Genomic DNA, 12685 nt, shown 5'->3' on the forward strand with positions numbered 1-12685 from the left:
GACATTAATTTACTCAATAAATGTTCCTTTTGTTCGATGAAGTCTCTTTATATCCAGAAACCTCCGTTTTGTTAGCGTGTTTTCTTCAGTAATCCACAGGCTCAAACTCAGTCAAAACAATCAGATAAAAAAAATCTAAATTGCATCCGTAAAGTTCATAGAAACATGTCAAACGATGTTTATATTCAATCCTCAGGTGTTTTTTTTTGTTGCCTAAATGATCTATAATATTTCAACCGGACAATAACGTCGTCAATATAAAAGGTAAACGAGTAATGCACATGCGCCTGAAAAAACTTGGCGTCCCGTTAGGGTCCACTCGTTAAGACTGGTCTTACTCCCTCATTTATAAGAATAAAAGCCTGAAACGATTTCTAAAGACTGTTGACATCTAGTGGAAGGCATAGGAACTGCAAATGGAGTCCTAAGTCAATGGATACTGTAATGACATTGAATAGAAAACTACAAAACCCCCCAAAAAACGACTTCCTGAATGGATTTTTCTCAGGTTTTCGCCTGCTAAATCAGTTATGTTATACTCACAGACACTAGTTTAACAGTTTTGGAAACTTTAGAGTGTTCTCTATCCAAATCTACCAGTTATATGCATATCATCTTATGGGCCCGAGTTTAATTTGGGCATGCTTTTCATCCAAAATTCCGAATGCTGCCCCCTACCCTAGAGAGGTTAACAAGTTAGAAATTATTTAAACACAGTTTGCTGTAGGCTACTATTTACTAGTTAACATAAAATTATGTCATATAAAATATATTCACCCCACCCAGTATTGTAATCAAGACGTACCAGAAAGCATGTCGTCCTTGGCTTAGACAGTGTAGTCGTGTGGGCTCAGTAATATCTCATTAGTGTGCAAGATCTTGAGAATCAGCTATACATGTGATGGAAGAGTGCACTGTACATGTGATGTTAGAATGTACTGTGCATGCAGAGGGTTGCAGTTCCATTGAATTGGGGATAGTTTAACCAAAATATGCCACAAGACCTAGAATTGCCTCATGTGTATCCCACAACAAAGGTTCACTGTTATAAGCAAACATTTTGTTGATGAATTCAAGCAAAATTCACAAAATTCCAGGGCTTAACTTCCCATGGAAAATTTCCGGAGAATTACACTACTTACCTACTTACAAGGCACCCAGAACTTTGTCCTTGATACCTCCGTCTCTTCTTTCTGCGAATGACGGGGATGAGGGCCTTGTCGGGCATCTGAAGTATATCCTTCTCTTCTGATTCATCTCCTTCGGTGCCATAAAGAAACAGAACACAATGTTGACTAAGAAAATAAATACAGAACCTCTTACTAGCTGGTGTCTCAGGAGGAGCCAGTTCTGAGGTTAGAGCTTCTTGTATGGCAGAGTGAACCTCCCACTGTGCCAGTCCCATAATACAAGAGGAAGGAAGAATGGGTGTAGGGTCTGAGTTAATGGTAGGAAGGTCAAACTGGCACTAGAGAGCATCAGCTTTTACGTTTTTCTTTCCCGGGGATGTAAGTAACATGAAAATGGAAGCGTGTGAAGAAGAGAGCCCAGCGGGCTTGTCTGGAGTTTAACCTCTTGTCACCTCTATATTCCAGATTAAGATTATCTGTTAGGATGAGAAAGGGATGTTGTGCGCCCTCCAACCAGTGGCACCACTCCTCGAGGGCCAACCTGATTGCGAGGAGTTCTGTTCCCCACATCGTAATTCCTCTCAACATGTTGTGTAAATCAAATGACACAAACCCCCCAAAAATCAATTTTAATTCCAGGTTGAAAGGCAACAAAATAGGAAAAATGCCAAGGGGATTAATAATTTCACAAGCCACTGTACATACTGTATTGAGACCCAAACACTGGATACTTTAATAAATGGATCACTAGTCACTTTAAACAATGCCGCTTTAAATAGTGCCACTTTAATAATGTTTACATATCTTACATTACTCAAATCATGTGCATATATTGTATTTTATACCATCTACAGCACCTTGCCTATGCTGCTTGGCCATCACTCATCCATATACTTACATTTACATATTCTCATTCACCCCTTTAGATTTGTGTGTATTAGGTAGTTGTTGGGGAATTGCTGGATTACTTGTTAGATATTACTGCATTGTTGGAACTGGAAGCACAAGCATTTCGCTACACTCACATTAACATCTGCTAACCATGTGTATGTGACCAATACAATTTAATTTGATTTAACATAACTGTTTGTTATTTGACATGTCAAATGAAAAGCTTATTTAATAAAGATTAGCCACAATCGTGGACTTTGCCGTTTGCCTTCAAAATAAAAGTATGTCATTGACAGTGATGCAAATGAATACAAATAGTAGAATTATGCCTTAGCTGAATACATCATGCTAAACGAGGTTGGAATTTTTGTTAATTTGACAAATATTTGTTAAAACCACACTGGATGTATTATACTTTAGAATTGCATTGGGGGCATACTTATTTCACTGTACAGCCTTACCTATGGATTGTGAATCAACGACATGGGGTATCAGTCTACTCAGTGACACACAGACAACATTAACATCGTAGCTCTTTTTGCAGGACTCTGAAACAACTGTGAATTGAGCCACATTTATTGTCAACCTATGTGTATTGAACACTATTCCCGAGGTAAAACAATACTGTGTGGATGTTTTGGAGTCTGATAAATCTGAGGAGGACGTTGGGAAAAAATATATTGGGTAGACTGTTACCCCCATTTCATTGATCCCCAATCCTTAGGTAAAGCTGTACAGTGCAATATGAATGTCAATACACACAATAGGTTGATTGGGAAGGTGATTTCACACAGTCACAGTCCTGCGATAAGTGCTACAGTGCGAATATTTGCGTAAACTCTTCAGTCATTGCTTCACATTCCAACCTTGTTTAACATGATCTAGTCTAAATATGGAATGATTCCACCAATTGTAACCTTCTGCATCACTTTCAAATAGGTACTTTTATTTTGAAGGCAAACCGCAAATTCCACTATTGTGCCTAATCCTTATTGTGGCTAGCTTAACACATAGACCGGTCCGGTTGAGCCTAACTAAGGCAGATGAAGCTAGCTGGCTGCTTATAAACTTAGCTTTGGACAACAGGGTTAAGTAGCTGGCTGCTTATAACCTTAGCTTTGGACAACAGGGTTAAGTAGCTGGCTGCTTATAACCTTAGCTTTGGACAACAGGGTTAAGTACCTGGCTAGCTATGTATTTTCTTGTACTGTAGTTCAATTTCAATAGGCGAACAAAAAGTGGCTACCTAGCTAATACTTACAAGGATTCCTAAATCATTTCTAAGAATCGTGAAAATGACTGCAGTTTCTACTGGTAATTGTTTTCTGGCTGGTTGTATTGAGCTAGCTAACTACACCGGAAGTTGCAGTCGAACAAATAATGCTTTATTACCAACGCGGTATTATAAACACATTGTTTGTGGCCGGTGTCTGCTTGTTTGCAGACTTTTTTTGTACAGCGTTGAGAGTGCTACTGATGGTAGTGGTGGCACTTGGCTTGCACGTGCAAATTCAGAACACCCAACATACTATAATAGAACTGTGTGTTATTTGACGTGTCAAATGAAAAGCTTGTTTAACGCGTCAAATAGTGTTATTGTCAAATAGTGTTATTGTCAAATAGTGTTATTTGACATGCAAAGACCCAAACGGCGTTCCATAGTATGTCGTGAAGCTTATAGCAGTGACGCTATTACTGTGTAACTCTGGTAGGGCAATATCTGAACAATAGCGCACTTGGTAACGTTAGTGTGTACCGGTGCTCGACCAGTCGCGAAAGCCAACATCACCCACGACAGAGAACGGTTGATTGTCAAGGGCAATGAATTCCATTATCTTGCCGTTAATGGATTTTGCCTTTGAGTTGTCTCTCTGCAATGTTCTTACTCTTTCAAGTGACTGCTCGACTTGTTGACTGCTCGATCCACACAGCAGACATTGTGGGCTAGGTTAAGAATGCTGTGTTGCACGTGTAGCGCAAAATTTTACAAGGCGTCAATACGTCATATATTATATATATATATATATATATAGACGTCAGCTAAACTAGACATCGGGCTGATACCGATGTTGGCATTTTTAGCTATTATCGGCCGATTCCCGATATGTTCACCGATATATTGTGCATCCCTACTCTATACTGTAAGTCACTCTGCATAAGAGCATCTGCTAAATGAGTAAAATGAACAGACCCCTGTTGGTTGGTCCTTCATCACCTTAGCAAACACCACCCACTTCTAGTCTGTGACCCTCACAACAGACCCCTTCTTGACTTCAAAGCCCAGATCAAAGCCTCTGGAGGCCAATGAGATCTAAAGGGTTAGGCCGCCTCAGCTCTAGAAACCCACTGTGATTATGTACTTTGGTAGATGATTTGTATTTGTCTCATTATGGCGTCTGTGAGCACAGCCCTACGGAACTCCCAATTACAGCCAGTTGTGATACAGCCTGGAATCGAACCAGGGTCTGTAGTGACACCTCTAGCACTGAGATGCAGTGCCTTAGAACGCTGCGCCACTCGGGAGCCTTGAAATTTGTTGTATAACTACAGCTGTGTTTAGACAGGCTGCCCAATTCTGCTATTGTTTTCCACTAATTGGTCTTTCGACCAATCAGATCAGCTCGTTTGCCGATAATTGGGCAAAATATCAGAATTGGGCTCCTGTGTAAACGCAGCCCGGCATTGGGACTGTCTCTCAGATGAAGGAAGGACAGAAGTGTGTTAGTAGAGGGACCAGCAGTGCGTTAGCCTCACTTCCTCTCTCAGCACTTTGCTACATCGACCCTGAGTTGGTTGCCGTAGTGATAGGTCCCCTTGTGTATACATAGTACTAACTAGCACAAGGTTTCCCAAACTGATGCAACTTGTGTTATCGGCGGTACGTTTGTTTATTCCATGTGTAACTCAGTGTTGTTTTTGTCGCACTGCTTTGCTTTCTTGGCCAGGTCGCAGTTGTAAATGAGAACTTGTTCTCAACTGGCCTACCTGGTTAAATAAAGGTGAAATAAAAATATACTAAAATTGTAACTGTAACTGACCCTTCCCGTTTCGAACCCCGGTGAATGGTCTGCACTGTGACAACTTGCTGACACGCTGAAAGTTAGTTTATTTTGGTAAATATTGTAATACATTGGAATAATTAGATACCTAGCAACTTGATATAAGTAGCTTGATTATGAAGCGCTTGTAAGAGCTGAATCTGTGACATTGACAACATGTAATTACACAGTTCCCACTTTCTCTCTGTCTTGCTCTCTCTCTCTCTCTCTCTCTCTGTCTTGCGCTCTCGCTCTGTCTCGCTCACTCTCATCTCTCTCTCTCTCTCTGTCTTGCGCTCTCGCTCTGTCTCGCTCACTCTCATCTCTCTCTCTGTCTCTTGCGCAGTCTCTCTCGCTCTGTCTTGCTCTCTTTCTCTCTCTCTTTCTCTCTCTCTCTTGCTCTCTCTCTCTCTCTGTCTCGCTCAATCTGTCTTGCTCTCTCTCTCTTGCTCTCTCTCTCTCTCTCTGTCTCGCTCGCTCTGTCTTGCTCTCTGTCTCTGTCTTGCTCTCTCTCTCTCTGTCTTGCGCTCTCGCTCTGTCTCGCTCACTCTCATCTCTCCCTCTGTCTCTTGCGCTGTCTCTCTCTCGCTCTGTCTTGCTCTCTTTCTCTCTCTGTCTTTCTCGCTCTGTCTTGCTCTCTCTCTCTCTCTCTCTGTCTCTCTCTCTCTCTCTCTCTCTCTCTCTCTCTGTCTTGCGCGCTCTCTCAATTCAATTAACTTCAATTCAATTTGCTTTATTGCATGAAGTAACAATGTACATATTGCCAAAGCTTATTTTGGATATTTACAATATAAAAATGAGAATCAAAGTGTCAACGGGACAACAGTAACAACAATAACCAAGTGATAAAATAACCATACATTCAACAATAACAATAAGTATACAGTAGAGTACATGTGCTGGTTGATTGTTCTGTCAGACACTGTCCCTCAACTTATGGCAGGCAGCAATGTAGTGCGCTGCCAACCCACAGCTCTCTGCGTCCTCCCCCAACAGGACAGGTAGCCTACTCTCATCAGACAGGTGAATAAGGGTTTCAAATTTGTTTTATATTTTTGACATTTTGTCAGGAAATGCAGCTCTGTCTCAGGTTCTGCTGTTGCGCAGTGGTTGCACAGCCTTTCCTCTACAGGGAGCCAGGTTTTCCTGTGTCTACCCTGCTCAATGGCAAGGCTGTGCTCACTGAGCCTGTACTTTGTGAAGGTTTTGATCAGTAACCATTGTCAAATATTTAGCCATGGTGTACTGTCGATTTAGGGCCAGATAGCACTGCATTTTGCTTTGTGTTTGTGCTTGTTTTTCACAATAAGCAATATAGTTTTGACTGTGTTGTAATTTGGTTTATCCTGATTGATTGGATGTTCTGCTCTTGAGGCTTCAGTGTGTTAGTAGAACAGGTTTGTGAACTCCGCCCCAGGACCAGCTGGATGAGGGGACTCTTTTCTTTGCTCAGCTCTTGGCATTGCAGGGCTTGGTAATTGTACATATCTCTCTCTCTCTCTGTCTCTCTCTCTCTCTCAATTTCAATATAAGGGGCTTTATTGGCATGGGAAACATATGTTTACATTGCCAAGGTGGCCTTCCTCAATAGCAAGGCTATGCTCACTGAATCTGTACATAGTCAAAGCTTTCCTTAAGTTTGAGTCAGTCACCGTGGTCAAGTATTCTGTCACTGTGTACTCTCTGTTTAGGGCCAAATAGCATTCTAGTTTGCTCAGTTTTTTTGTTAATTCTTTCCTATGTGTCAAGTAATTATCTTTTTGTTTTCTCGTGATTTGGTTGGGGCTAATTGTGTTTCTGTCCTGGGGCTCTGTGGGGTCTGTTTGTGTTTGTGAGCAGAGCCCCAGGACCAGGTTGCTTAGGGGACTCTTCTTCAGGTTAATATATCTGTAGGTGATGGCTTTGTTATGGAAGGTTTGGGAATCGTTTACTTTTAGGAGGTTGTAGAAGTTAATGGCTCTTTTCTGGATTTTGATATATAGCAGGTATTGGCCTAATTCTGCTCTGCATGAATTTTTTGGTGTTTTACATTCCACACAGAGGATATTTTTGCCGAATTCTACATGCAGAGTCTCAATTTGGTGTTTGTCCCATTTTGTGAACTCTTGGTTGGTGAGTGGACCCCAGACCTCACAACCATAAAGTGCAATGGGTTCTATAACTGATTCAAGTATTTTTAGCCAGATCCTAATTGGTATGTCAAATTTTATTTTCCTTTTAATGTCATAACTTCCACAGCTTTTTGGAATTTACCTGTGGTGCTGATGTTTAGGCTGAGGTATGTATAGTTTGTGTGCTCTAGGGCAATGGCGTCAAGATGGAATTTGTTTTCGTGGTCCTGGCAACTGGACCTTTTTTGAACACCATTATTTACTGAGATTTACTGTCAGGGCCCAGGTCTGACTGAATCTGTGCAGAAGATCTAGGTGCTGCTGTAGGCCCTCCTTAGACTCAGTAGACATTTGACTTCAGATTATAGTAGTGTGAGGCCGGGTGCTGCAGACAGTTCTAGTGCCCTCGCCAATTCATTGATATATATGTTGAAGAGGGTGGTGCTTAAGCTGCATCCCTGTCTCACCCCCTGCCCTGTGGAAAGAACTCTCTCTCTCTCTCTCTCTCTCTCTGTACAGATTAATGTGAAAGAAGAGGAGGAGGAGGATGATGACTTTTCCACAGAGGAGCAGGAGAAGGACGAGGACTGGGAGAATGCATTATCAGTGGAGAGGTTCGGGAACATCATCACTGACTCCGCGATCAGCGGCGGAGAAAAAATGGGCCCCAACTACAACGAGAAGGATTTTGAGTGTAAGTCTTTAGTCTTCTTTATCTTCTCTGCTTTTGTAGAACACAAAGTAAACATTCCATGAATGTCTGCTTACTAGTGTTGTCAAGATACTAGAATTGTTATTTCAGTACCGATACCAGGTATACTATCACAATACTTGAGACCATTACGATACTCCATACCTAAACGATACCACAAAAAAAAGCCTAATTAGTGAAAGAATGCCACTTGCTCCAGACAGATAACCTCGGCTCCTACTCTGTTCAATTGTTGGGCATCTTGTGAGTTCAATATCATTTAATCTGAACATTTTATGTACTTGTTTGTAGTTGAGACAGCCATGTATGCATTAATTTGATCAACTGTACAATCATCCAATCAATTTGACTTGGTTTTCACCCATCTAACTACATAACATAATGGTAATTGTTTATTTGAATGGTAAATCTCTATTGATAAACTGAGTAAATCAAGATGTAGACTAGGTCTATTCACAATACAGGTTAATGCATATTATTCAATAGGAGTGTGTGCATGCATATCATTCAATAGGAGTTTGTGCATGCATATCATTCAATAGGAGTTTGTGCATGCATATCATTCAATATGAGTGTGTGTGCATTGAGTTATTCAGCATGTTTTAGCTGATAGCATGGGGCAACAGATGACAAATGTTCCCTTTAATGTAGGACTTATTTTATCGCCAACTGCTATTAGAACATATTATTTTATTGAAGTGATAAACAACATTTGCATAGAAGAAGCAATCGCTTCTTTTATAAATGTGTGCGCTGTCTCTTTAAGAAAGTAATGACTTCATTTTCTAGGCAGAAAGTGGCTGTGGAATCTGACTTTGTGGCTATGGAATCTAGTGGAAACCAGATGATAGGCAAGGGAGATGAAAAAGTGAATTCAGCTGTAGGAAATTCAGCTGTTAGCTAGCAAGGAAAGTTTGCCTATAAAGCTAGAAGCTACCGGTATCTTCTTGCATTGTAAAGTGTTCTAGCCTGTAGGAACATTGTTTTGAGAACAGCAATTAACAGGTTCCACATGCTGTGTTGCATTATTTAAGTGTGTTAACTTCTGTGCAGAATGAGTGGAGAGCTAATGCAGCCCGGAGAGCTAATGCAGCCCAGACTGCAATCCATTTAACCTATGAAGAGCAAAGAGCTCCACTACCTCATTCATCGCTCTGAGACAGACTTAATCCTCTTGATCACGTGAGACAACATTTGAACATAACAAAAATTCTAGTACCGTTTTATGATTTTTTTAAATCGACAAAGTACCAAAGTTTCGTGCAACACTACTGCTTACCCAGTTTTTTGGGGGTGTTCTCCATAGTTTTTGGAATATCAATTTTTGCCAACAGGAATGTGTTTTGGCTTAAATTATATTTTGGTATCACTTAAAGGAAGTTTTTATCTCCATATCAAACCATTTCTGGGTAGCATGTAAGTACCTTACTTTGATTGTTTTCAATTAAAATGGTCAAAAAGAAAGACATAGCTTCTTAACAAAGAGCAATAATTTTACTAGGACTGTCTGGTAGTGTTCTGAGTGGGAAGGGGGAAACAGGAAACTAACTGTTATCGGCAGAGAGGTTTGGAATTCTCTTTCTTATTGGTTTATTAACTAATGTACTGCCTACTGAGGACAAAACTCCATCCCAGCAAAACAGGCTGAAATTTCAGGCGGTCTTTTCAAACAGCTCTTACACTAAAAGGGCATTATCATAATTTTCACAATTTCATAATATGAATCCAACCTCATAGTGTGGAAATATACACTGAGCAAAAATTATAAACACAACATGCAACAATTTCAAAGATTTTATAAGGAAATCAGTCAATTTAAATACATTAGCTAGGTCCTGGTGTAGTCATGGCCCTTCCTCCTGCTAGAACCTTCATGGGTGTGGAAATATATGTGTGTGGGATAGGGCTGTTCCTTCTCACTTCATCTGACCTCGGCCGAATTCCTTGCTCCTCCCAAATCCACGACTGTCCTACCTTATCAGTGACTGAAACCAGACCTCCATAGGATCCATGAGATTTAACGGTAACATTTTTTAACAGAATGTAAACTTTCTACCTCCCCCTTTCTCACTCAGTAACTTTCCATAGACCTAGTTATTATCCACACTCCACTGACTCCAACACATACATTCCTTGGACATGTAAAGTAATCAATGGTAACATGAATCTGTGATGGCGGCAGATGAATGTCATGACAACGGGCCTCAGGATCTCGTCATGGCATCTATGTGCATTCAAATTGCCATTGATAAAATACAATTGTGTTCATTGTCCGTAGCTTATGCCTGCCTATAACATAACCCGACTGCCACCATGGGGCACTCTGTTCACATCGTTGACATCAGCAAGCCGTTTGCCAACACGACGCCATACATATGATCTGCGGTTCTGAGGCCGGTTGGATGTACTGCCAAATTCTTTAACCTCTCTAGTGTATATGGGACGCTAGCGTCCCATCTGGCCAACATCCAGTGAGATTGCAGAGCGCCAAATTCAAATACAGAAATGCTATATTATAAAAATTCAGAAAACAAAACATATTTTACATAGGTTTAAAGATTAACTTCTTGTTAAACCAACCACAGTGTCATATTTATAAAATGCTTTTCGGCGAAAGCATACCTAGCCCAAAACATACCTAGCCCAGAACATTGGATAGAAAACATTCTGAAGTTTCTAAAACTGTTTGAATTATGTCTGTGCGTAAAACAGAACTCATATAGCAGGCAAAAACCTGAGAAATTCCACTTCCTGTTTTTTTCTGCAGGTGGCAGATTTTCAACCAAGGTTTAATTGAAATTACAGCGAGATATGGATGAGTTTTCACTTCCTACGCCTTCCACTAGATGTCAACAGTCAATAGAACTTTGTCTGATGACTCTAATGTGAAGGGGGGTCGATTGACACAGGAAATAGTCACCACAGCCATGAGTGGACCATGCTTTCACCAGGCGCGTTCACAGGGGAAGGATTTGCGTTCCATCGCTCATCTGAAGTCATTCTAATTCTCCGGTTGGAACGTTATGCAAGATATATGTAAAAAACATTCTAAAGATTGATTCAGTACATCGTTTGACATGTTTCTACTGACTGTTACGGAACTTTTGGACATTTCGTCACGCGCTTTGTGACTTTGGAATTGTTTACCAAACGCGCTAACCAAAGTAGCTAATTGGACATAAATAACGGACATTTTCAAACAAATCAAGCATTTATTGTGGACCTGGGATTTCTAGGACTGCATTCTGATGAAGTTCATCAAAGGTAAGGAAACATTTATCATGTATCCAACATGGAGGCTAATTTTGCTACTGTTCTGAGTGCCGTCTCAGATTATTGCATGGGTTGCTTTTTCCGTAAACCTTTTTTGAAATCTGACACAGCGGTTGCATTAAGGAGAGGTATATCTATAATTCTATGTGTATAACTTGTATTATCATCTACATTTATGATGAGTATTTCTGTTGAAACGATGTGGCTATGCAAAATCACTTGATGTTTTTGGAACTAGTGAATCTAACGCGCCAATGTAAACTCAGATTTTTTTATGTAAATATGAAATTTATCAAACAAAACATGCATGTGTTGTGTAACATGAAGTCCTATGAGTGTCACCTGATGAAGATAATTCAAGGTTAGTGATTCATTTTGTCTTTATGCTTTTTGTGAATGCTATATTTTGCTGGAAAATGGCTGTGCTTATTGTGGTTTGGTGGAGACCTAACATAATCGTTTGTAGTGCTTTCGCTGAAAAGCCTATTTGAAATTGGACACTTTGGTGGGATTAACAACGAAATAGCTTTAAAATGATATAAGACACATGTATGTTTTAGGAATTGTAATTATGAGATTTCTGTGGTTTGAATTTGGCGCCCTCTATTTTCACTGGTAGTTGTCATATCGATCCCGGTATTGGGATTGCAGCCATAACAAGTTATATTCAATCCTCAGGTTGTTTTTAGCCTAAATGATCTATAATATTTCAACCGGACAATAACGTCGTCAATATAAAAGGTAAACAAGAAATGCACTCTCTCGGGATTGCGCATGAAAAAGCTCTGCGACACGGTAGGGTCCACTCATTCAGACTGGTCTTACTCCCTCATTTATAAGAATACAAGCCTGAAACAATTTCTAAAGACTGTTGACATCTAGTGAAAGGCATAGGAACTGCCAATTGAGTCCTAAGTCAATGGATACTGTAATGGCATTGAATAGAAAACTACAACAAACAAAAATAAATCCTTCCTGGATGGATTTCTTCTCAGGTTTCTGCCTGCCCAATCAGTTCTGTTATACTCACAGACACTATTTTAACAGTTTTGGAAACTTTAGAGTGTTTCCTATCCAAATCTACCAGTTATATGCATATCATATCTTCTGGGCCCGAGTAGTAGGCCGTTTAATTTGGGCATGCTTTTCATCCAAAATTCTGAATGCTAGAGAGGTTAAAATGACGTTGGGGGCGTTTTTGACACACCTGTCAGGTGGATGGATTATCTTGGCAAAGGAGAAATGCTCACTAACAGGGATGTAAACAAATTTGTGCTCAAAATGTTAGAGAAATATGTTTTTTTGTGAGGTATGTAAAATCTTGGGATCTTTTATTTCAGCTCATAAAACCTACACTTTACATGTTGCATTTATATTTTTGTTCATTGTATATAAAATACAGGGAAATCACGTTTTTGACTGACACTGGGCCTTTAACTTAAGCCTGCCAGTATAATTCTTCATAAGTTGTTATAAGCATAATAGCCTTTGTAATATCAGGGGCATTTCTGTCTGTTCATCAACAATTCA

The 12685-nt window shown here is 40.1% G+C and overlaps 1 protein-coding gene across 1 annotated transcript in view; it reads left to right on the forward strand.

The window, feature by feature from the left end:
• The window catches only part of LOC110504803 (anion exchange protein 3), an 81330-nt gene that overhangs the window by 17785 nt on the left and 50860 nt on the right, over nt 1-12685 (forward strand). The window contains exon 2 of the mRNA XM_036975226.1: nt 7690-7864. Within this exon, the coding sequence (XP_036831121.1) occupies nt 7690-7864 (175 nt within the window). The remainder of the gene's footprint in view (nt 1-7689; nt 7865-12685) is intronic.

Source organism: Oncorhynchus mykiss, chromosome 3, assembly GCF_013265735.2.
Source record: "Oncorhynchus mykiss isolate Arlee chromosome 3, USDA_OmykA_1.1, whole genome shotgun sequence".
In the NCBI taxonomy this organism is placed as follows: Eukaryota; Metazoa; Chordata; class Actinopteri; order Salmoniformes; family Salmonidae; genus Oncorhynchus; species Oncorhynchus mykiss.